The sequence below is a fragment of the Syngnathoides biaculeatus genome, chromosome 9, assembly GCF_019802595.1.
Source record: "Syngnathoides biaculeatus isolate LvHL_M chromosome 9, ASM1980259v1, whole genome shotgun sequence".
In the NCBI taxonomy this organism is placed as follows: domain Eukaryota; kingdom Metazoa; phylum Chordata; class Actinopteri; order Syngnathiformes; family Syngnathidae; genus Syngnathoides; species Syngnathoides biaculeatus.
Window position 1 is genome coordinate 27,326,999 of NC_084648.1, and position 26,514 is coordinate 27,353,512.

At 44.8% G+C, this 26,514-nt stretch overlaps 1 protein-coding gene across 1 annotated transcript in view; it reads left to right on the plus strand.

The window, feature by feature from the left end:
* Positions 1 to 8,870: 8,870 nt before the first annotated feature.
* The window catches only part of ppp1r12c (protein phosphatase 1, regulatory subunit 12C), a 52,008-nt gene continuing 34,364 nt past the window's right edge, over positions 8,871 to 26,514 (plus strand). The window contains exons 1-8 of the mRNA XM_061829799.1: positions 8,871 to 9,271; positions 15,019 to 15,190; positions 15,272 to 15,402; positions 16,996 to 17,114; positions 25,328 to 25,487; positions 25,620 to 25,764; positions 25,853 to 25,927; positions 25,995 to 26,074. Coding sequence (XP_061685783.1) covers positions 8,898 to 9,271; positions 15,019 to 15,190; positions 15,272 to 15,402; positions 16,996 to 17,114; positions 25,328 to 25,487; positions 25,620 to 25,764; positions 25,853 to 25,927; positions 25,995 to 26,074 — 1,256 coding nt within the window. The 5' untranslated portion in view covers positions 8,871 to 8,897. The remainder of the gene's footprint in view (positions 9,272 to 15,018; positions 15,191 to 15,271; positions 15,403 to 16,995; positions 17,115 to 25,327; positions 25,488 to 25,619; positions 25,765 to 25,852; positions 25,928 to 25,994; positions 26,075 to 26,514) is intronic.

Sequence of the window (26,514 nt, forward strand, 5' to 3'; positions counted from 1 at the left end):
ATGTTTATGAGCAACAAAGAGTGAGCGTTCGCACTGTGACCATATTGATTCTGATTCTTGAAAGCACAGGTGTCAAACTCAAGACCCGGGTGCCAGATGAGGCCCACCACATTATCTTATGTCACTTGCGAAAGCAAATCATATTCATCAAGTTCCGGGATTTTTGCTAAAAATCCTGTATCCAAATTCCAGATTGTCATGATAAAACAAACAATGTGAAGATATTGCATTTTACTGTTGCCGAACCATTTTACTAAAGTATGAATATGAAATGAAAACAATACTTGAACAAACTATTATCCTTGTCTTCTGATTTAAAAATGAATTATAACTCAATTTGTTGTTTAATGGTAATAATAGGATTTGATAATTGAAGATTTATTTAGATTAGATTAGATTAGATTAGATTAGATTAGATTAGATTAGATTAGATTAGATTAGATTAGATTAGATTAGATTAGATTAGATTAGATTAGATTAGAAGGTTTCACTGTTCTAACGGCCCTCTGAGGGAAATCGTAACTACAATGCGGCCCGAGACAAAAATCATCTTGACACCCCTGCTTAAAAGGCATGATAATGAATTCACTATTCTGGGCATTGAAGAGAAGAGAGAGTGTCCGCTGTGCTCAAATATTGCCAGTTGTTAATAAGAATAAAACCCATGATTGATATTGTTGCTTATAGAGAGTTTTCTCGAGACGTCGCCACAGCCCGACTGGCAAGCTGGAGGTTTACGTATTGTTTTATCTGTTCCATATTTGAATAGATCAACTTGATAGCCAACGTGCCAATACTGTGAATTACTAGGCAGTGTTTGGTTACAATACAGGCAAGAGGGACAAAGTATCACTTCACAGTTTACTGCCACCAATTTGGAATCAGTGTGAGAAGACAGAACATTTGTCAACGTGGAGAGGGAGATTGTTCCTTTCATGACTCAGCACAGCTGTTGTCATTCGGGTCGGATAACCATCCATCCATTTTCCAAGGCTCTTATTCTCACAAGGGTCATGGCTGATTGGCGACCAGTTCAGGGTGTAGTCCGCTTTTCGCCTGAAGTCAGCTGGCTCAGATAATCACTTCATTAATCTGTGTTTGCTCTGAACACTTTGTTGAATGTAATCTGTAATGCTTATCAACATTAGAACACCTTCCATCTTTATTTTTCAGTAATTAGATTTCAGTTGAGTACTTTTAATTACCGTCACTGATGGTGAAGTGGTGTATTCGCCTGACTAGGTGTGAGCACCGTGGGTTCGTTTCCCACTTAGTAACGGTATGATTGTGGGTGTGAATGGTTATCTGTCTCGATATGTTAATGTGGAAATGGGTGGATGGACCACTTCAGGTCCCATATTTCAATTTTTATAATCTTTGATTTTCTTTTATCAGGTTTACAAGTAAATTTAGATTGGAAATGCCCAAGGTGCTCTTTTTCAAGCTATTCTAGTTGGTCCAAACAACCTGGCAGATGAGATGACAGGATTTCTCATTATTATTCACAGTTGAAAATAAGATTTGCCCTGATTGGGTCACTGTCATGAGACACATAAATTTTACCTGACTGTCGATGTGTTGTTGCAATAGTAATCATGATAGCTGCAGAGATATAGCCTTACTGTGGGTAAATACTGGTAGCTAGTTCTAGCTACAGGTACAACTACATTGACAGTTCAAGCTAGCCTTGTCCAAATGTGCTTGTCCTGTGGGATAGTTACTGTTAATATAACTTTTAGAATAAGATTCCTTGTGTACACAAAAGTATTGTACTTATGGCTGAAGGAGAGGTGGGCAACCTGCATGAATCTCTCAAAATTTATGAAGTCATCATCCACAAAATGTACAGAACAGAAAAAAATTCTGGTTCTGAAATGTTTACGGGTTTCTCCAAAATAAATTGAAGGAAGCTCATAGAGTCGTCAACGTCTCTGACTTGGCAGGTTATAAAAGTGCAAGTTTTATCTTTGTGTGCAACGGCTGCCATATCTGAGGGGATGCCTTTGTAAACAAAATATTTTTTGTGATCAACAGATTTTCAGTGCTTCAGTAATTTTCAGATATCTGATGCTAAAAGTCCATACTTGACATTGTGTCTATAATAACGGTAAACAATTCTGTTGTTTGCGGCTGTTCTTATTGGTCGAACAGAGACAAGAAATATTTCTTTTTGAAACTGGCGGTAATTGGAGAGCAGTAAAAAGTGAAGGTTATTTTAAGAGATGATCCATGGTATTTCAACTAGTTTGGCATTCAACTGGCTGTGAAGCAGCTGTCTCTAAATTTGTCCATAGGTCTGAATGATACTGTGAAAACTCTATGCCTGTCCTGGATGTCCAAGCTTCTCACCCTAACTCTTAACAGCCTCGAGAGCCTACAGAAGAAACTCATTTTTTCTGCTTGTATCCATGATCTTGTTTTTTTCTGTCTTTCTGACCCACAGCTTGTGACGTAGGTAAAAGCAGGAACTTAGATTAACCAGTTAATTGAGAGCTCTCCCTTTCAGTTAAGGTCCTTCTTCATCACAGACCAATATGAGTCCGCGGACGCCGCACAGGTCCACTTGTCAATCTCCTGGTCCATTATTCCCTCACCCGTGGACAAGACTCCAATATATTTGAACTCCTCCACTTGGGGTAGGATTTTATTCCCAACCTGCAGCAGAAACTTTGCCCTTTTCAAATTGAGGACCATCATCTCAGATTTGGAGGGATTGGGTCTGAACGCAACCGCATCACTCTTGGCTGCGAACTGCTCCAGTTAGAGTTGAAGATTATGTCTTGATGAAGCCACTATAACCACATGATCAGATAAAAGTAGAGAGACAATGAATCTACCCTACTGCAGCAATGTGTCACAAATTCTTACACTGGTCGTACCGAGATGGAACCCTTATCAGGTGGTCTGGTGCACCAGACTCCTCGAGAGACACGGTCTTCTCGAAGACCACAAAACACTTGAGATGGCTCATCTAGCTAGAGAAACTACTAACTATTCTTAATATGACCAAACCTCATAGGGTGTGAATGTGAGTGTGACTGATTGTTTGTCTACTTGAGCCCTGCCATTGGCTTGCGACCAGTTCAGTGTACTGTAACGTACTTGGAATAGGACCAGCACACCCACAACCCAAGTTATTATTTGTGATGGGACGGTGGAACAGCTGGAAAGCGTTGGCCTCATAGTTTTGAAGTCCCGGGTTCAATCCCGGACCCGCCTGTGTAGAGTTTGCATGTTCTCCCCGTGCCTGCCTGGGTCTTCTCTGGGCACTCTGGTTTCTTCTTTTCCTTTCGGCTTCTCCTGTTAGGGGTCGCCACAGCATGTCACCTTTTTCCATCAAAGCCTATTTTGTGCTTCCTCCTCTCTAACACCCACTGTCCTCATGTCCTCCCTCACAACACCCATCAACATTTTCTTTGGTCTTCCTCTCGCTCTTTTGCCTGGCAGCTCCATTCTCACACCCTTCTACCAATATACTCACTCTCTCGTCACTGAACATGTCCAAACCAGTCTGCGCTCTCTATCCTTGTCTCCAAAACATCCAACTTTGGCTGTTCCTCTAATGAGCTCATTTCTAATCCTATCCAACCTGCTCACTCCAAGTGAGAACCTCAGCATCTTCATTTCTGCTACATCCAGTTCTGCTACCTGTTGTTTCTTTAATGCCACCGTCTCTAATCTTTACTGTGTGGTGTTTACATAATTCACCCGCGGGACCTCGAGTTGGGGTGCGGGGTTCCGCACGGACTGTTTTTGTTGTTGCGCTTCCGGAGTAAAGGTTAACAGAGTTCCCGCCGTTATGCGAGGAGGACATCCTAGTCGAACAATAAAGCAAGTTCTGTTCCTGTGTCCGACACTCCGCCGCCGACTCCATTTCTCCGGCGCTACACTGGTGACCCCGACATCAGTCCCGGCGTTTTCGAGACTGAAACGAACATGGCAACCGCCATCCTCAAATTGCCGGAGTTTTGGGAGACGTCCGCGGCAGCGTGGTTCGCACAGACGGAGGCTCAGTTCGCCCTCCGCGGGATCTCAGATGATTCCATGCGTTACTACCACGTTGTCTCAGCACTCGGGAGCTCAACGGCGGCCAGAGCAGTGAACTTCATCACCTCTCCCCCGGCCCGAGATAAGTATGCTGGGATCAAGGCTCACCTTCTCAAGGTTTTTGAGCTTTCACGGCCGGAGCGTGCCCGACGTCTGTTGGCTATTAATGGACTGGGGGACAGCAAACCTTCCGAACTCATGGAAATGATGCTAAACCTGCTGGGCACGGAAGAGCCCAATTTCATTTTCATGGAATTGTTTCTCAGGCATATGCCACCGCATGTTCAGACGGCGCTCGCGAACAGTACTGTCACTGAGCCCCGGGCCCTGGCCGAGGAGGCCGACCGTTTCTTCCTGGCAACGCTTCTCCACTGAGACGCTGGCCGCGACGTGCAGTTACTCGCCTCCGGGCGCGGGGGCGGCATCCAGCAGGGGCCCCATCGCCACCAACGCACAAGCTTGTGCTACTTCCATGCCCGTTTCGGTGCGAAAGCGAAGAGGTGCCGCGCCCCTTGCAACTACGACGCGTCGGGAAACGGCAAAGCCCACGCTTCGCAGCGGCCGTGAGCGTGGGCGTGAAGAGCCGGCTGCTGTTCGTCAAGGACAACCTTTCCGGGCGCAAATTCCTTTGCAACACCGGCGCCCAGAGGAGCGTCCTGACGGCCACTGCGGAGGACGCCGCTGGCGGGACTCATGGGACACCCCTACTGTCCGCTAATGGCTCCCCTATCCGCTCTTATGGCATGAGGACTGTGGACTTGTGTTTCGGGAGTCAGCGCTTCACATGGGACTTTGTCACTGCCGATGTCTCATTCCCTCTCCTCGGCGCTGATTTTTTTTTGTGCCCACGGGCTGCTGGTGGATGTTAAGAGGGGCCGTCTGGTGGATGCACTGACTTTTTCCACGGTCACCTGCGTCCGCAATGAGGCGACTTATGGTGGTCTCTCCAGTTCGCTATCGGACGGCACCAAGTACCAACTCCTCCTTGGTGAGTTCCCTGGCTTGATACGGCTCACTCTCTCCTCTGCTACGACTAAACATGGGGTCGAGCACCACATTGAGACCAAGGGCCCCCCGATTCACGGCTTCACCCCGACAAGCTAGCAGTCGCTAAGTCCGAGTTTGCCAACATGGAGCGTTTGGGCATTGTCCGCCGCTCGGATAGCCCGTGGGCCTCGCCACTACACATCGTCCCTAAACCGAGTGGCGGGTGGCGACCGTGTGGTGACTGCCGCCGCCTTAACGACGCCACTACGCCCAACCGCTACCCTGTTCCACACATTCAGGACTTCTCAGCCAACCTGGCGGGCAAAATCCTGTTCTCCAAGGTCGACCTGGTGCGCGGGTATCACCAGGTTCCCGTGCACCCCTCAGACGTTCCCAAGACAGCTGTAATCACTCCGTTTGTACTGTTCGAGTTTCTGAGGATGCCGTTTGGTCTTAAAAACGCGGCACAAACTTTCCAGCATTTAATGGATTCTGTGCTCAGGGACTTGCCATTTGTGTTCGTCTATTTGGATGACATTCTCGTCGCCAGCTCCTCGGACGATGAACATCTGATGCACCTCCGCGACCTCTTCGCAAGACTTGAGCAGCATGGCCTGATCATCAACCCGGCGAAGTGTGTTTTCGGGGTGCCCTCTATCCAGTTCCTCGGGCACCTCATAGACAAGAACGGCGCCGCCCCCCTTCCGGCAAAGGTGGAGGCTGTCTCCACTTTTCCCCGACCTCGCTCGGCTCGGGGCCTCCGGGAGTTCCTGGGGATGGTGACTTTCTACCACCGGTTCATCCGCCGGGTGGCCCACATCTTGCGCCCGCTCTATGAGGCTCTTAAAGACAAGGCCCCCAACCGGGACGTTGAATGGACGGCCGAGAGGATGGAAGCCTTCGAGGCTACGAAGGCCGCGCTGAGTCGTGCCGCTATGCTGGCCCACCCGACCCACGGGGCCCCTGTCACTCTCACTACCGATGCATCGGACTACGCTGTTGGAGCCGTATTCGAACAGTGGGTCGGCGGCGCCTGGCAACCGCTTGCCTTTTTCAGCTGTCAGCTGGTCCCCAGGGAGCGCAAATACAGCACGTTCGATCGAGAGCTCCTCGGCCTCTGGCTGGCGATCCTCCACTTCCGCTCCCTATTGGAAGGCCGGGAGTTCACGGCATATGTGGACCATAAACCCCTCACTTTCGCCATGTCCAAGGTGGCCGAGCCGTGGTCCGCCCGCCAGCAACGCCAACTGTCGTTCATCTCTGAGTACACTACGGACATCCAACACATCGCCGGCAAATCCAATGTGGTCGCGGACTGCCTCTCCAGGGCGATCGTCGGCACTGTGCATCTGGGTCTCGACTACTCCCGCATGAGCGCAGACCAGGCCTCGGACCACGGGGTGCAGGCCCTCAAGACTTCTGACACGGGTTTGCGCCTGGAGGAAGTCGCGGTTGGTGACTCGGGCGTCAGGTTGCTGTGCGACCTCTCGGCTGACCAGCCCCGGCCGCTGGTCCCTGCAAACTGGCGAAGAGCTGTTTTCGAGGCGGTCCACAACCTCTCCCACCCCGGAAGGAAACCGTCCGTGAGGCTGGTGGCCCAGAAGTTCGTGTGGTCTCAAGAAAGATGTGCAGGCCTGGGTCGACTCGTGCGTGGCCTGTCAGCGGGCTAAGGTGCATCGCCACACAAAAGCCCCCTTGGAGCCCTTCGCTGTCCCCGAGAGGAGGTTTGACCACGTCAACGTCGACTTGGTAGGTCCACTTCCTCCCTCGCACAGATTCACCTACTTGCTCACCATGGTGGACAGGACGACCCGCTGGCCCAAAGCCGTTCCCCTCTCCTCGACAACGTAGTCAGACGTGGCCCGGGCGTTCATCGGCACGTGGGTTGCACGCTTCGGGACACCGTGCGACCTTTCCTCAGATCGTGGCCCTCAGTTTACCTCTGAACTCTGGAACGCAGTCGCCGAGAGTTTGGGGGTCAAGCTGCACCGCACTACCGCCTATCACCCCCAGGCGAACGGTCTCTTTGAGTGGTTCCACCGCTCCATGAAAGCAGCCCTGCGTGCCTGCTTGACGGACGGCAACTGGTTGGATAAGCTCCCGTGGGTCATGCTCGGCCTCAGGTGCGCCCCCAAGGAGGACCTGTTGTCCTCATCCGCCGAACTCGTCGACGGCCAGCCACTGTGGGTCCCCGGCGAATTCATCCCGGACGCCACAGCGCCCTGGTCCACAGCCAGGCAACGGTCCTCCCTGCTGGAGGCTGCAAAAGGGTTCACGCCGGTTCCCACGTCGCAACATGGCACCCCAGCTGCCCGGCTGCCCTGTCACCTGCGCTCTGCGGATTTTGTGTTTCTTCGTCATGACGCCCACCGTGGACCTCTCCGCCCCCCATACGATGGGCCGTTCAGGGTCCTGGAGCACGGGGATAAGAGCCTGCTCGTGGACATTGGCGGCAGACCCGAGACTGTTTCCGTGGACAGGGTCAAACCCGCGCACCTGGACATTGCCCAGGCTTTGTGGTTGGGCCTCCCCCCGTGCCGGGGTCGTCCCCCTTTGCCCTGTGCCCCTGCGCCTGCCGGGGTGCCCTTGACCCCGCCTGAGCCCTTGTCCCGTGACTCAATGGGCAGTGCGGCCCCGCCCCCCTCGGCCCTTACAGTGCACACCCTCCGGGGTCGGGTCATCATCCCTCCACGGCACAAGGATTTTGACTATGGGTGAATTCTGGGGGGGCTTGTGTGGTCTTTACATAATTCACCCGCGGGACCTCGAGTTGGGGTGCGGGGTTCCGCACGGACTGTTTTTGTTGTTGCGCTTCCGGAGTAAAGGTTAACAGAGTTCCCGCCGTTATGCGAGTAGTGTTAGGATGTCAAACAATAAAGCAAGTTCTGTTCCTGTGTCCGACACTCCGCCTCCGACTCTTTTTCTCCGGCGCTCCAACATCATGGCCGGCCTCACCACTGTTTTTATAAACGTTGCCCTTCATCCTAGTGGAGACTCTTATGTCACATAGAACACCAGACACCTTCCGCCAACTGTTCCACCCTGCTTGGACCCGTTCCTTCACTTCTTTACCAAACTCTCCATCGCGCTTTATTCTTGACGCCAATTATTTGAAGTCAGCTGGCAACCAGTTCAGTATGTACCCCGCTTCCTGCCCGATGATAGCTGGGATAAGCTCCAGCACTCCCGCAACCCTCGTGAGAGTAAGCGGCTCAGAGAATGGATGGATTTTGGACCGTTTTTCATATTTGCGGTCCTCATACTTTTGCAGACTTCTCCTGGAGGTTTAATCCAATTGATCATCTCAAGACCTAGAACATTTACTGTTATTGAAAGCATTTTATTTCACCATATTATATGACAGGGGCGAGGCATCAAATTTTGCGCATCAAATATATTTTCACTTTTGTGCCAAACATATATATGCGTTCATCTGAGATGACACGCTGTGGCGACCCCGAAAGGGACAAGTCGAAAGAAAACACACACACACACACTCGTGCAAGTGATCCATAGCTTTTATTTCTGCTGACTTGGCGAAGCGACAAACTAATGTGATGACTGTTTTTAACTTGACAGCACTTTTTTTTGTTCTAAACGTCTTATTATAATGACTCAGTGAGAACGGAGCAGCGCACTAGTATGTCATCGAATAAATATTCAAATGCTTTTCCATAGTGACACACCAAGACACTCAAACTGTTCATTGTGAGTCATTCAACATAAAGCCACAATGGCACAAAATGTGACGTAGCCTATTACTGTTGTGTTTCCTGACAGGAAGAGACCGACCTTCTCCAGTACCGTGGTACATACAGTACTTGTACTGTTGTAAACAAGCCGTTTGTGACGTCATCACCACCATGTGTCGCGCGCAGCTCGTTCACCAACAGGCAGTAGCAAGAGCAGGATCTGAGGCTTCCGCAAGACTTCATAGTCAGGAAGTGAAAGTATACACATGGAGGGTGTGTCTTTCCCTTCCTGACTATGTTAAATTTTTAATAAAGCGGGGCTCCTTGGATACATTAATGGGCGACTCGGCAAGGACCAAGCGTCGGGAACAGCTAAAGCGCTGGGCGGGTTCCTGCACTGACAAAGCGTCGGCCTTGCCCCGGCGTAGATGGCGAGGCGATGCCGTAGAAAGAGGAACCGATGAGCCGGAGGGGGAGCAGCAGGGACGGTCGGATGAGGAACCCGTTTCGAAGAGCGACGAAAGCAGCCCCCTCCTCAAGAGACGGTGAGGAAAACAGATTTGGGAACAGTAGAACAGAACTTGCTGACGAGCCGCTTGCTAGCTTAGCCCAAAGGTCTGAAATGAAAAATGTGCGTGGCCTACAAAAGAGATTCACTTCGCAGTAACACATTCATTAATGCCAGTTACGATCAAAGTTGAAGTGGTGGAAATCCTGTAGTCTCGCGATAGATGCTTTTCCTAGTAACCTGATATTTAATGCTTGGTGAGAGTTTATGACTACCGTGGTTCTATACAGTAGTGTTCAAAATAATAGCAGTCCAACGTGACTAACTTGATTAATCCACGTTTTCAGTGTATATATTTTTTACTGCTACATGTCAAACAAATTACCAAGGTAGGTTCAATAGATTGTTAGAAAACCAACAACATCCACTATTTATGATTTACATATTCTTAAGGCTCTGCAATTGGGAATTTTTTTTTCAAAGGGGTGTGTTAAAAAATAGCAGTCGACCGTTGACCTAGCAAACCAAAACTATTTTGTACAAACTTTTTGGCTTCTAGAATTTACCAATCCTATGAATAAATAAACTGATATTTTGTTGAAGGACCACACTTTTTTTTTTTTTTTTTTTTAAATAACTGCTCCAGATCTGTGTGGCAAGGAGTTAACCAACTTGTGGCACCTTTCAGCTGTTATTCCACTCCAAGATTCCTTAAAGGGTTACTGTCATGAAATGGATGATTTTTAGTACGTTATTAATGAAAAAACGTCAGCCAATATGGGCCCATGCGTTTTTTCATCACAAAACATGATTTTGACATATACAGCTTTTTGTTACTCCCGCCATGAAAATCCTCTCGAAGGATTTGTTTTCGAGAAGAAGCAGGAAGTAATGTAAAGGACAGCAGCGCCCCCAAGTTGACTCGTTTGTTTCTATTAGTTTTACCTTCGGGAAGGTAGCTCGTTGTCCCTTCGTGTTAGCCAAAATGCCGCCTCATTGCATTGCTGGACATTGCTTGAACACTCGGGAGAATAGATTTAGCCTTCATAAGTTTGCAAGAGACCCGGTTCATTGTGAAAAATGGATTTCACGGGTCCAGAGGATGAGAGCTTCGTGGGTTCCAAATGTCAGGTAAGTGTGTATACAGCTACTAAAATAAATAATAGTTCGGGGCGGACCACGTAATCGGTCTCTCATAATGTGACAAAAGATCCGCGTACGAAATATGTCGATGTGCGTGTCCGACGACGTCGGGCTGCTGCGCGGACGGCGGCGAATCTGAAGAACCCAGCTGAGAATGCCTCAGTCAGCCGCGTGCGCGGAGTAATGCGCCCCGGCTCGACGGTGTTCACCAAGTACTGCGGGGGGTTTGAACATCCCCTAAAAGCAGCACGGGTCAGCTCCATTATATGCCACCACGGCGCCGAAAATCAGCCACACCGGGTGAGGCGCTGTGTTCGGCGTTCACAGCTTCTGCGAAGGCTGCGCGTTGGGCCTTGTGGATGGGGGCGGCTCTGAAGAACCCAGCTGAGAATGCCTCACTCAGCCGCGTGCGCGCAGTAATGCGACTCGGCTTGACGGTGTTCATCAAGTACTGCGGTGGCTTTGAACATCCCCCTAAAAGCAGCACGGCTCGACTCTGTCATAAGCCACACCGGCCGGCTACGATGAGCCGCGATGGCTCATCTCCGCCGCGGAAGTGGATCGGACGGGGATGCGGTTTGGCCGTGATCGCATATCATCTGAATATGGCTCAATACAATAGTGTAATATTCCCCCGAGGGCCCGAAACAATAGTGTAATATTGCCCCGGTAACTTCACTCGGTTGTGTGGTGTTCTCCTTTTCGAAAAGAGCTTCCATGTCAGAAGGGGCGTGTTTGTCTCCCATAGTTATGGTGCACCGCGTGTTTTCATTGGAAAATGTCCGCATGACGTCACGGACGGAGGATGCAGCCAATATGGTGACCACTTGGATATCGTAGAATGACACTTCAGCAACTTTGCGCATGGATGATGCGCTCTCCGCTCACATTTGTTTTTTTCGTATAGACATTGAAGTGAATAACGTTATATGTGTTTTTCATTACAATATCTATTTTAGAATGTTTATAGGGATGACACTTGGGCTTTAAAGACATCCCGCAATTAATTAGCATTTCTTGTTTTTGATCCAGAAACAACATTTTTGTTGTAACCCCACAAATTCTCAATTGGATTAAGGTCCGGGGATTGGTCTGGGCAATCCATTACATTAATTTTGTTGGTTTGGAATCGAGACTTTGCATGTTTTTTTGCTTTTGGTCTGAGCAATGGATTTAGACTAGCCTCATCTCTGATGACTGTTGATGCTGCTGTAGGCAGGAACATATCTGGACAACCAGATGGACAGCCAGGCAGAGACTGCATTTTAACAACTTCAGTGGACTGAGATTTTTTCCTGTTTTTATCAGTGAGATATATGGCCACAGCTTTCTCCATTAGCTTTTCTTCATATCTCGGGTCGCATGATGGCAATAATGGCAAGTTTATACGGAGGAGTATATCATCCAGTGTGGAATTTTTCAAACTGGTTCTAGCAATGGTGAGCTAACGATTTAGTGTACTGATGCCCCTTTCCACAGTAGCACTAGCCAAAGCAACCACCAAGATCAACTCAATCACAAGTAAGATGTGTGGAAATTCTTTATGATGGTGGGTGAACACCTGCTCCCACATAGAAATACTCCTCTTGAAGTGGTGAAATTTAAAAGCTACGAGTTTGCGGAGACCACGCCACTCATAGACTGCCAAATCGTGAGAGAATTTATGTAGACCCAGAGGTTGCTGAAAATGTTATTTTCTTGATTTGCCGTTTTCCATAGTCAGGATCACTTGCATCCCACTATGTATGATCAGCAATGGCAAAGGGATCAAACACTGGGTCACTAAATGATTCTAGCCGTGTCTCCAGGTGACTGGCAATGGCTGGAATAAGTTGAAACTTAATGCATGTTACAGTTTCTTTTCCTCTAGCATCATTTTTGAGCTGGAAGGTTTCTCTTGAGACACACATTTTTCCGCTCTCGTTCTCTGCTTTTCATTGAGCTGATTCTGTTCTTTAAATCTTGCAGTTGCAGGGAGATTAGTAGCCTCTCCAGTGATTGTGACTTCTGTTCCATCTTCACTGACTACTGAGAGGAATGGAAGGTCATTGTCTGTCTGAATCTTGTTCCAGCAAGATTTGGGAATCTTACACAAAAGTACACCCAGCCGCGAGGAATATTAGTACCCTCCAACATTTTCCACTATTTCTGAATAGGGTGTGGAGGTTTAGCAATATGTCATCTACCTTCTGAAAATAACTCATTTCCATGAATGCATCTTTGACGGCCAATTCTACACACTACAGTGAAAAAGTAGCAGCCAGTCTTGTTCTGGCTTCATAACTATGAGTGCCCCTGTGTTCTTGCCCATATTGACGCTGCCACCATCAGCGCTGGCAGACAACCATACCTTTGTTATACTTCTCACCGGTTACATCATACACTTCAAATGCAGCATCTACACTTTTATTCAGACAATCAGCACTAGTTCGTCCAAAGTCAGGCATACATTGACACTTCAGGAACAAATCAACAGGTTTTCCTCTCACTACAACTTTGGCATATATCAATTCTTTTTCTTTTGTTTTTCTGGCTTCTCTGCCATCCTGTTCGAAGGAGAAGAAGTTTGCATGATTCAAAATATTCTTCATGTCATCTCTCATCGTAGTTGCTATGTATGATATAAACTCTACATCTAACATCACTATCTTTTCCTGATACGAAGTGGACTCCATTCTTTTTCTGCAATTCAATCAGGTATTTGTAATCGAACATTGAATTCTCACGCATGACCACAGCTAAAACTGTAGTTATATGAGTCCTATAATGGTTCTTGCTTGCTTTATTGAACATCTGTTGAATGGAGTTCTGTTTGCGAAAACCATGCGGTTGTGTGGGGCCAGTGCTTGCTGTCACAGTACAGTTGGAATCTCCGTTTCTAGGTTGGTCACTTGATGAGGACCCTTGATGACTAGTTTCAGGAGAGGGTTGTAAAAATTTTTTTTTTTGCCCAATTATGGATGGAACCTGACTGTACATGTCTTGTTACATTGCTCTTGTGAATATACCTGAAACCATCTACATATCCCAAAATTTCCTTCAGAACCTTCAAATGAAAAGATAATTTCCTGTTTATTTTTAACAAATTATATGTACTCCATTATATGTACATCCATTTTCATTAAACTGAAATTAGATCTCACAATTATCATTTGTTATATAAATAATCCCTCAAATGTCAATGCAGTAAAAAGAAACAGAAAACCATCAAATAATTATCAAATTGATTGGAAAGTTAAGAAACTATTAAAATTATATCATTAAATCAATACACTAATAAAAATGATATAACAACTAGCTCTTTTAATTTCATATTTTATTTGACAGTTGATAAAATTTAACATTATAGCTGTCGCAGTTTAAAACGAAACATGTCGATGTCATTCTCTGATTCAGATTCACATACCTGACCAGACAATCATCTCATTTTGACTTCTTTTCGTATTTCCGTAACATGATTGGAACATATTTTACACTGAAGTAATTTTAATCGACCCCCTTCATTAGCTGTCTCATACATAAAATCTTCGTGAAAGTCCCATGATTGAAATGTTTTAACAGTAACAGTTTCCCCGTGTACAACATTTTGAAACCGCACCTTGTTACTGGGAGCTGGCATGTTTGTTTGATATTCGAGAAGTTTTGCGATATGGGCCGCGCAATATCGCGTGATCTTGTGTGTCATGAAACAACACAACATTAACCTGTTAATAACAATTTGTGAGTCATCTGGCGAAAGCCAGCAGTAAATTTCTATGTAGATCTAGAAATTATTCATGTTCGTTTTCGTATGTCTACTGTCTACACAAATTTAAATCATTCGTGCTCGTTTTTTTTCCCTATTGCATAAACGATGCGTAACCTACACAACCATTCGCGGCTTACGTTGAGGCCTGCTTACAGGTTACTCCAGACTGTCTTTGATCATCTTCGAGATGTCCATTGCCGGAGCCTTTTCCATTTTGGTTGTTCTGCGATCCATATTGATGATTGTCTTCCGTTTTCTGCCACGTGACTTTGGTTTTGTTCTTCATTTGAAGGCATTATAGGTTATTTTAGATGAAGAGCCTATGATTTTTTTAACCTCTTTAAGTTTCCCCTCTCTAATCAGACTTTTAATCAAAGTACACTGTTCTTCTGTTCTGTTTGTCAGGTCTTCAAGGAGAAATTCATGTCCAACAGATGCTGGCTTCATCCTTAAATGGGAGCTACCTGAATCACTCTTGTTTTTCACAAAATTTACCTCACTGATTGAATACCACACTGCTATTTTTTGAACACCCCTTTCAACAAATTGCCCAATTGCACAGCCTTAAGAGTGTGTAAATCATGAATACTGGGTCTTATTGGTTTTCTGAGACTAATGCACCTACTGATAACTTGTTTGACATGTAGCAATAAAACATATACTGACAACATGGATTAATCTGGTTAGTCACACTGGACTGCTAGTTTTTTGCTACTCACTACTGTACCACACCTTGCTGGGATATAGGCTCCAACTCACCCACAACCCTATGGAAAAAAAGTGATATACTGTGGAAAATGCATGAATGGAAATTGTCAAAGGCTAAAAATGTGAACTGGGTCTTAATCAATCCAACATTCTGTCTAACCAACAATTTTAATCATACTGTTTAGAAAAAGGGTAAGGTTTGACAGAGCTGCAGAGTTTCTGGCTGCGTGCGCCAGCGGCGACACAGAGGAGGCCCAAGTGATGCTCCAAGAAGCTAAGGAGATGATCAGCAACAAGGAGGACGGGACAGAAATTATTAACTGCTCAAATGCTGACGGAATAACTGCATTACATCAGGTAAAGTAGCTTTTAGTCCCCATGTTGTACTATTCGTGTTTGATGAGAACAACACTCATTTTCAAATCTTAATTCTGGAAGGCCTGCATCGATGGTAGCATGGAGATGGTGTCTTTCCTTCTGAAGCATGGTGCCAATGTGAATCAGGTTGACAGTGAAGGCTGGACACCCTTGCATGTCACGTCCTCCTGCGGCTACCGCGAGATAACAGAGTATGTTGTTCGTGTGCACTTCAGTTTAAAGAATACAATATTGGCACAATATACTGTGTGTCTGGAAAGAATTCATAGTGTGTCACTTTTTCCCGAATTTTGGTGTGTTAAAGTCTTACTTTAAAATCCAAGAAATTACTACTAAAGTATTCACAACCTTTGCTCAATACCTTTTTGACATTCCTTTGACAAGAATTACATCCTCAAGTCTTTTTCAATATGATTTCACTAGCTTTGCACAGAGATCTTTGGCCCCACTCCTCTGCAACACCATCAGGGTGCATGAGTCACATTGGTGCGTCAACTTTTTCAGATCTCTCCGGAGATTCTCAAGTCAGATTCAAGTCTAGGCTTGGGCTCCTGTTGTCGCTGGTCCACTCAAGGACAGAGTTGTCCCAAGGCCACTTCTTTGATAGGTGGGCTGTTTGCTCAAGTTTTTTGTCTTGCTAAAAGATTAACAATTTCCCCAGTTTGAGGTCAAGCACACTTGTTTTGGAGCAAGTTTATGATAATCTTGACTCGTCACCAGGTCGAGTAATGAAAAACGTCATCCTAGCATGATGCTGCCAGCCCTATGCTTCATTGTCGGGATAGTGTTGGCCAGGTGAGGAGTGGTGCCTGGTTTCCTCCAACCATTTTGTCTGTCATGCTTTGAGGGTCCCTCAGGTCCTTTTAGGCGGGCTGGCATGTGGCTTTTACGAACTTTTGTGTGTGGCCACTCTGCCATTTTGGCTGGACTGGTGGATTGCTGCAGCAATGGCTGTCCTGTAAGTGTCTCCTTATTTCACAAGAGTAATGCAGGAGCTCTGACAAAGTGACAGAGTGTTTTGATTTTGGTCACACGTTGTTCTCCATAGATTGCTCACTTTAGAGGGTAGGCCAGCTCTAGGAAAGCGCTGATGGTTCCGAACGTCTTCTATTTACAGATAATGGAGGCCACTGTGCTCTTTGGGAGCCTTCCCCTCATCTGTGCTTCTAAACACTTCTGTCTTGGATCTCTACAGATGATTCTTTGACCTCATCCTTGGTTTGTCCTGATATGCAGTGCCAACTGTGGGGCTTACCAGAGACAGGTGTATGCTTTTCTAAATCACATCATGTTGACTGAATATACCACAGGTGGACTCAAATTAAGATGTACAAACATCTCAAGAATGAAAAGTGGAAACAAGATGAACCTGAGGACACTTTGTAGCTTGATGGAAAATAATGAATTGTGAGTGAAGTAATTTGTCAAATTTTGTGATTGACTGTAACAAAATATGGAAAAGTGAAGTGTTATGAATTCTTTTTTATGCACTGTTTAATACTGAATCTTGATGTCCACATGTTCTGTGGGTGCCAGACTATTCCTGCATTCAACAATGCTTTCATTGTTGTTGTGTTTGGCAGGAAAACGTCTCAGCTAAAGAATGAACATGCAAGGCTGGCTACAGTGTATGCCAATTGAAACCCGGTTTATGGCAAATCACAACATGGTTGAATTTATAATCTCCACACATTGTGTGTTAGTTTTTGCTTTTTTTTGCTATGAACAGTTGATTGTCCCTTGTTGTGTTTTAAAGCTTTCTCACTGTGTTCTTGATTTATCAGTTTCCTTTTGCGGAATGGTGCTTCCCTCTCTGCTGTCAACTGTGATGGTGATGTTCCTCTGGACATTGCTCTGGATGAAACCACTGAGGCTCTTCTCCACGAGTACACTCTGAGACAGGGTAAACATGACTCTTTCGCAGCTACCAATGCTTTACCTCGTTTTGTAGTCCGTGGTTAAAGTGACACAGTTTTGGGTGTGGTTAATGGCAGTGTAAAGGTAGAGTGAAATCTAAATCCTCTGATTGGCTGGTGACACATTGGGATATAAATCTGAATTAATCAAAAGTCTGCCAGTGGGATTCCGGTACAAACAGACAGATATTGCAAGCTAAATGTCAACAAAATACAACCATGGAAACACACACGGGCACATCTAACCAAATTTACCAGGAAAGGAAAGACATATATTTTAAATAATAAAAGCTGGACAGATCATGAAAGGAAAACATTTGCCAAAGTCAGCTTCTTCCCCGTCGCAATTAACTTCTTAAACAGCTAACTTAAAGGTCAAGTGTCATGCCTATAAATATTGTAATGAAAAATACATTGAACATTATACACTTGAATGTCTATACAAAAAACTAAATATGTGCGGAGAGTGCGTCGTCCATGTGCAAAGTTGCGGAAGTCTCATTTGGCATTCAAGTGGTAGCCATATTGCCTGCAACATCTTTTCATGATGTCACACTGGTACATTCGCCATTGAAAAAAACGCTGTGCCACCTACTGTGGGACATGGAAGCTCTTTTCAAAGAAGAGAACATCTCACAATCGAGTGAAGTGATGTGGCCAATACTACCCTATAAAGTCATATTTAGATGATATGCGGATTACTTCTAACTAAAAACAATCTCCCAGACAGTATGTATGAGCCAGCCCAGCTGAAGCTGTCCACCGTGGACACAATCGAGTGAAATGACCGGAGCAATATTACCCTATCGTTTCATTTCGTTTCGAGCTACATTTAGACGATATGTGGATTACTTCGAACTTTGTTACCTCCTTGAGTTGACATGCAAATATCCTGAAGCGGTGAAGAGTCAGGACAAATAAATGGTCACGTTTGTATCATTATCATTCATTAAGATTATCATTTTTTATATGATGCCTGGAATGCCTCATATGCGGATCACTTCTCATTAACAACAGACTCCCAGACAGTATATATGAGCCAGCCCGGTCGAAGCCGTCCGCCGTGGACACAATCGAGTGAAGCGAGCGGGGCAATATTACCCTATCGTTTCATTTTGTTTTGAGCTATTTTTAGATGATATGTGGATTACTTCTAACTTACAACAGACTCCCAGACAGTATGTACTATATGAGCCATCCGTTTAGCATTTAGCACCCTTGACTTACGTACGTGGAACTTGAGTTACATTCTGAGAGAATTACACCCCCCCTCCAAACTATTGTTTTTTTTTTTTTTCATTTGTTTTTTTTTAAGTAGCTGTATACACACCTACCTGTCATTTGGAACCCACAAAGCTCTCTTCGTTTGCACCCGTGCAATCAATTTTTCACGACGAACTGAGTCTTTAAAAAGTATGAAGAATGAATCCATCCCCAGAGTGTTCGAACAATATCCAGAAATACAACGAGCTGGCATTTTGGCTAATACGAAGGAACAAAGCGCTACCTTCCAGCAGGTAAAACTAGTAGAAACACACAAGACCGCCTGAGTGGGCGTCTGCTATTAACGTCACTTCCTGCTGACAGTGGACCTTTAAAATCCAACTGCGACATTCTCCCCATTTTTGTCTTGAGTTTGTTGTCACATTCTTCAGGGCCAATTATTATTGTATATCATACATTACTTATCTGCTTATTGTAGTAGTCTCACCACACTGCACAATCTTCACATCTTTTGTAGACCAATACTAGGCACTCACAGCCGAGTAGCACCTGGTCCAGGTGCACAGTCGACTGAGTAATAGCTGCAGCACTTGCACAAAATAAAACTTTCATCATTGCCAGATTACTAGTAGCCTTTATTGCTCTGTGACCGCAATGTCTTTGTCTCAATTGACTATCTGGAGCCCAGGGTGGCTCCAACTACAGGAGACAAATTCCTTGTCTGTTTCTCGCAAACTTGGTGATTAAAGATGATTGTGATTCTCAGGGGAGGAACGTAGATCGACCGGTAAATTGAGAGCTCCACAATGGACCAATACAAAGTCCGCATCGATGCCGACGCTGCACCAATCCGCCTGTCAATCTCTCATTCCATTCTTTCCTCACTTGTGAACAAGACACCCAAGATCCTTGCACTCCTACACTTGAGAGAGGATCTCATCCCTGACTCAGAGAGGGCACGCTACACTTTTCTAATTGAGGACAATGTTCTCAGAGGTTGAGGTGCTGATTCTAATCCTAGCCGCTTAAAATCTGCTAGAAACCCCTCCATTGATAGTTGGAGATCACGGCTTGATGAACCAAACAGAACTATATCATCTGCAAAAAGCAGAGATTCAATACTGAGGCCACCAAACTGCACCCCGTCTACCCCTCGACTGTGCCTAGAATTGCTGTTGAAACTCTTGACACCGGTCATAAAGGGACCAAACAGCCCGTATCAGTGGGTTCAGTACCCCATACTCCCGAAAAGCCTCCCCCCCACCCCCATCCTCAAGGTCCTAGCCTTAGGCATAGAGGTAGTCCACTGTTCCTTTCTCAGGACAAAAACCACACTGCTCCTCGTGAATCTGAGATTCGACTTCCTGATGGACCCTGCTCTCTAGCACCCCTTAATAGACCTTACCATGGAGGCTGAGGAGAGTGATCCCCCTGTAGTTGGAACACACTCTCCCGTCTCATTTCTTAATTCATTTCTCTTCTCTCCAGCACCCCAATCTACCAATCGAGAGGCACTGTCCCCGATGCCCCTCGCGATGTTGCAGAGGCTTGTCAACCAGGACAGCCCCACAAAATACAGAGCCTTTAGTAACTTTGGGCGAATCTCATCCACCCCTGGAGCCATGCCACTGAGTAGCTTTTTGACCACCTTAATGACCTCGACCCCAGAGATAGGCGAGCCTGCCTCAGAGAACCTATTTTCTGGTTCCTCATGAGAAGGTAAGGTGTGTTGGTGGAATTGAGGAGGGCTTCGAAGTATTCTCCCCTCCTCAGGTGGGCCGCCTCAGCAATGTAGTCGATGGAACATGATTCCCCTTGGACTTCATGTCCACTGTTTTTCCTGGAACATGAGCAAAGATCTGTTGGAGGTAATAGTTGAAAAACTCTTGAACGGGGCATTCTTCCAGATGTTCCCAGCAGACCCTGTCAATATGATTGAGTCTGCCTGGTCGGACCGGCTATTTCCCTCACCATCGGCGCCAAATCACCGCATCACTGCCCCTCTCTTCACCCGAGTGTCCAAGACATGTGGCCGCAAGTCCTTTGAAACGACCAGAAATTCAATCATTGATCTTTGACCTAGGGTGTCCTAGTGCCAATTGGACGTGGGTACACACTTATGCTTGAACATGGTGTTCGCTATGGAATATCGCAGAAGTCCAATAACAGAACACCACTCGGGTTCTTATCGGTGGGGGTGGGTGGTGGTTGTGGGGTTATGTATGTGTGTGTGTGTGTGTGTGTGTGTGTGTGTCTGTTCCTCACAATCACGCCCTTCCAGGTCTTAGTCTCATTACCCACTGTAGTTTGGTACATAGGCACAAATAACAGCAGGACCCCCCCACCCCACTACCTGAAGGTGGAGGTAGGCTACCCTATCGTCCATCGGGGTGAACCTCAATGTACAGGCACCGAGGCGGGGACACTAAATATACCCACACCTGCTCGATGCCTCTCACTGTGGGCAACTACAGTGTAGAATAGATTCCAACCACTGTCAAGAAGACTGTCACTAGAGCCCAAGCTATGTGTGGAGGTGAGCCCCACTGTATTTCGTCGTAACTTCTCGACCTCACAAACCAGCTCGGGCTCCTTCTCTGCTGCCACAGAAGTGACATTCCACATCCCTAGATCCAGCTGCCGATTCTTTCTCTGATTAATTTTCAAATGATGTCAAACAATGAAGTATAGTGTTGGAGGTGTGGCCTTAAATACATCCACAGGTGTGCCGTCAATTAACTTACATGTTGTCAGGTAACCAATTAAGAGCTTCCAAACCCAAGACCTCATCATATGGGCTTACAGGTAAACTTTTGACCTAAAACAAAATAAGACAAAATTCTCAAAATAAATTTTGTGTCTCATTATTTTTGTCCTCAACAAAATGAAATTATTTTGGTGATCTTGACTGACTTGAAACATGAGAGGTTTCATGTAATTTTACTTCAAACTGAGACAAAAAATGAAATGTGTTAATGCGCAGTGTATGTAAACTTCTAGCTTCAATGGTAAAGTGTATAAAACAGGCACATCTACAGCGATCGGTTCAGGCTGTACCCTGTCTCTCGCCTGAAGACACCTGGGATAGGCTCCAATATCTAGATGTAAATACCATGGAAGAAAAGTTTTTTTCTTTTAAAATTTTTAACTTTTGTCTCAGATTCATCTTTTGACCTGAATCCCAGGTCAGAATCAGAATCGGCTTTATTGGCCAAGTGTGTAAAAACAATGCCCTAATATGACAGAACAAAGAACAGCAAAGTAAGAAGAACAACGAACAAGAGACATTCTGTTTATAGGAAGTATTCCTTATAAGAGTCACAGATTTGAGTGCACGCTGAGTGCCTTTACCCGTTCGATGATAGACCATTGTAATGACAATTGTGCGGAGTGAGCAGTTTAAAGTGACGAATCGTGTGATAGTGTACAAAACATATTACTAATACTGATTGGACCACCATAATGTCAGTGAGTATCTATAATGGCACAAGGCAGAAAAACGGTCGATTCGCTGATCTAGAATTCATTGACTTAATTGCCACAGGGAAAAAAACTGTTCGAATGCCTCCTAGTTTCGACTTGCATTGATCTGTAGTGCTCTTCTGACGGAAGGAGATGGAAGAGCTGGTGGCCAGGATGTGGAGGATCCAACCTTGCCCACTCGAGACCTAGTTTGAGTGGTGTGCAAGTCTTCAAGGGTGCGAAGGGTGGTGCCGACAAGCCTTTTAGCGGTTTTGATTGTTCGTTGTAGTCGGACTTTGTCCTTTTCCAGACTGTGATGGAGGTACACAGTACTGATGTCTTCAGTATACAACAAAAACAAAGGAATTGACTTTGTTGTTCCAATATCTTAGGAGGAGAATGTTATTCCACACAGGCATTGTTTACCTACAATGTGTACAAGACTTGAATTAATTTATTATGAGTACTGTCAAATATGTAGCTTTTTTCCCCCCCTTTTTTTGTGTGTCTGGACAGTATAAATCAACCACTGTGGTATATACAATGTGGTTTTCGCTCCATGTAGTCCTTGTATGACATGGACAATCTGATGATCTGAAAGTGTCAAAACTTGTCATGTTGGTGAAGAATTTGGCAAATATGGTCAGAGAGGAATAAGAGTAAAATGAGTCATGATGTACCCAAACAGAGGAATGTTTGGCTAAAGGGAGATGAAGGAAAACATTTTCTCTTGAGGCTTCTTCATTTTATTTTGAACAAATCAAACACTTGTAAATTGTAGTACAAACAATATTTGTCCCATTCCTAGTCAATTGTTCTAGCTCATAAAAGCACAGCTGAGAATTTAATGCATAAATATGTAACAAAATGCTAAAACGGTAGCTGCTTAACTCTTTCACTGGCAGCCTAGTTCACATGGATGTTTGATTTCTGAAGCTGTCAATGGCAGTGATTAAGCCAAGATGAACAAAGGCTGTTCATGCTCGAAAGTAAATCATAAAAGTTTAATCTTTTATGCACAATATGAGTTCACAAAATAAAATGTTGATTATATAGTAAGGAAACCAATTAGTTGTACATTATACAGTGAAAGTTCTTATTTTCCTTTTTTTGAAAAGTACTCTATTAACCAAATGAAAACATATTTCCTCTGAATAATTATTTAATAAAATTTTCAGATGTATTCTTGTGCCATACATTCAACTCTGCCATTCTAATGTGATTTTTATTCTTTCATAAAATCATTGGTTTGGGTTTCTTTGCAATTAAGTTGCACCAAAATTGCTCCTCAAAAAAAATATAGAAATGATTAGCAAAACTGTTCCTCAATGGAGGAAAAAAAAAACAAAAAAAATCCAGCCAGGTGTGTATTTTCCTGAAGAACTTCAGTGACTCATTATCCTCTATAAGTACTTGCTGTGTCTTTGTGCTAGTCAATCAGAAGAATAATAGGGTGGGGTTATTGTTCCATAACAACAATGAAACAAAAGACTTATTTTCATTGTTGTCGTAACACGCATGACCCGGTGAGGCACTGGTCGGGAACGGCTTTGACTCCGTGGATGCTAACAACTTGAGAGAGAGAGAGAGAGAGAGAGAGAGAGAGAGAGAGACGAGAGAGAGAGAGAGAGAGAGAGAGAGATAGAGAGAGAGAGAGAGAGAGACGAGAGAGATAGATCGAGAGAGAGAGAGAGAGGAGAGAGATCTCTCTCTCTCTCGCTCTCTCTCTCTCTCTCCTCTCTCTCCTCTCTCTCTCTCTCTCTCTTCTCTCTCTCTCTCTCTCTCGCTCTCTCTCTCTCTCTCTCTCTCCTCTCTCTCTCTCTCTCTCTCTCGTCTCTCTCTCTCTCTCTCTCTCTCTCTCTCCTCTCTCTCTCTCTCTCTCTCTCTCTCCTCTCCTCCCCTTGACCAGACTTCCGTACAAATTCTGCTCTAAATATGGAAAGGGCAGTATTTTTTTGTACTTCTGAAATATTCCCACTTAGAGCCCTTGTTGACATTTCATATGTATGTGAAACGACAAAATAAAGTTTTGGAACAAACATAAACCCAAAAACAATTCTTTTAAATTTTGTTAAAATATATAAAATTGTTAGAAACTGTTCTGTCAAGATTTGGCTTGTTTAAAAGAAAAGAAAATTACTTTATTAATTATGAGAGGGGACTCATTTTTCCAGCGTTGGGTCTCATGGACACATTGTTTCCAAGACATTTGCACCCCCGGACTCACATCTTTGCATGTTGTTGTTGTGTATGCGCAATTGCACACTAAGGTCACAATTTGATACATATCCAACCTATTGTTTGATACTCAAGATACTTAATTTTTGCTGAATAAAATAGGAGATTGTGAGGGAAAAAAAGTGGAGTTTTCATTTAGGACACTTAATTATATACAAGATTGTTAAAATAATAATAATAATTTACCCTGTATTCTGCAAACTAGAAATTAAACAACTAAATATGTCAAAACCAAGAAACCTTTTCCAAACAAAAACCCCCCTGCTGTTTAAAATGTAATAAGAACTAAATGATGAGGAGTTTAATGAACAATCTTGCTGTCTGCACTGCAAACAGCAGTATCAGAACGATTGAATTCACACCGTAATGGAATTTTTATCTGTGCTGCAAACGAGAAATTAAAAAACAAAAGTTATAAACAAATTGCAACTTTCTCAGCGGAGGTGCGAAAACCGAACACTGTCTATGGAGCCACATTAACAATAGTGTACAGGAATTACACACTACACTACACGAGTTACCGCAGTGTTGCAAAAGGCACGTTATGCAGTGGGCACAATAGTCGTGAGTTGTAATAAAGTACCATTGAGATGCAATTGGCGAAGTCACACTATTGGACGTAACATTGGGGATTAAGATGAACTATGACTGACTTTGGTGCATGGGCTAGTCTCGTTCCTCTCCTTGCCCGGTTTACGGATCGGCCTAGCCAAAGACCAAGAATGCATGGTTAACTACTATGTTAATCCACATCTTGGGGAGCAATGCCTGTGCATTTACCTGACTCTCCGACACGTCATGGACTATGTCACCTTGTTGGCGAGAGATTACTCTTTCATGTTAGGTAGTAAAAGTGATCTATACAGATTACTTTCAGCAAGCGTTGACAAGATGGGGAAACCGTATAAAGTACTCCAATGGAAAGCACTTGGAGGAGGCTTGATGAAGAAATGTATCATCAACAATAATATGAGTATTAATTACATTATATTTAGTTGCAGTGAGAGTTTGTGGCTGTATGTAGAAAGGCAGGCCAGTTGAAACTGCCTCTCATGGTTCTGCCATGTTTCAAACAGCATCTCTACAACTAATCAATTGCAACTACGACACTACAATTCTCCTGAGTACTGCGTCCCCATCGTGTTTGCTCATTGATCCATTTGTAAATTCTTTTGCTGACATCGAAAGACAAACAAGAAAATATGATGATGGGACGAAGAGATGCATGACATAACATAAATGGGGAAAAAAAATATTCATATCCTACTTCGTTTAGGTGTGGACTTGGAGGCAGTAAAGCGGGTAGAGGAGGAGCAAATCATTACAGATGCTCGGACCTGGCTGAGTGAGGGACCACCTGCTGATGTACGACATCCCAGGACTGGAGCCACTCCTTTACACGTGGCTGCGGCCAAAGGCTACCTGGAAGCTCTCAAGTAAGCATCTTTTACAATTTTCATAAAGGACACTTATGTTATGTTTGTGTATGACAAGAGAATATTTTTCCTCTCTTGAAAGCTTATCTTCAAATTCTCCTGACATTGTCTTGTTCACTTCATGCTGTCCAGGCTACTTTGTCAGTGTGGGCTGGATGTGTCCGCTATGGACTTTGATGGGTGGACTCCTCTTCATGCTGCTGCACACTGGGGTCAGGGGGAGGCCTGTCACATTTTGGCTGAACAGATGTGCAATATGGAAGCCCGCAGCTGCGCCGTGAGGCTTCACTTTGACTTTTATACAGAAATGATTGTATTTTGAACAATTCTTTTTTTTTCATCAATCATTTTGACATATTTTGAAGGGTCAGACGCCTTTGGATGTAGCAGATGAAAGTGTGGAGGTTCTCCTCGAGGATTTAGCTCAGCAACAAGCCAATGTGAGACATTTTTCTCAATAAATCCAATCAGTTGCCCAGATCACTGACTACTTTTGTGTCTTCACAGTGGCGTAACGAGCAGTCCATACAAGAGCGTCAAAAACAACAAGGCGCTACCACTGTAAATGCACAAAATAAAAAACGGAGGTTAGTATTCATCCACTACTTAAGGCTAGCCAACCTTAACCTCTATACCACACTCTTTTAAATATCAGTTAAAGTTGTTTCTTAATAGTTTTCCTTCATTCCAATGATTGACTGGTGGTCATTCATGCATGTATACATTGCATCTCACCCAGGATGTGATTGGGTAAAGCTTGTGTAACCTCAAACAGGGTGAGCAGAATATGATGTATTATCAGAGTGAATAACGATCTTGAAATCCACATTTAATGCCGTTCCTGACGCAACCCCTCTGCATTTTAGCCGGGGAGAGAACCCGACAGCACCTGGTATTCCCAGTTGGTCTCCCATCCAAGTACTAACCAGGGGCAAAGCAGACCTTCCAAGATACTACCCTGATATATAATATTAATTTAAAATTTTTAGTGTGTTCACAAAACCCTACGACACCCAGTGAAACACTG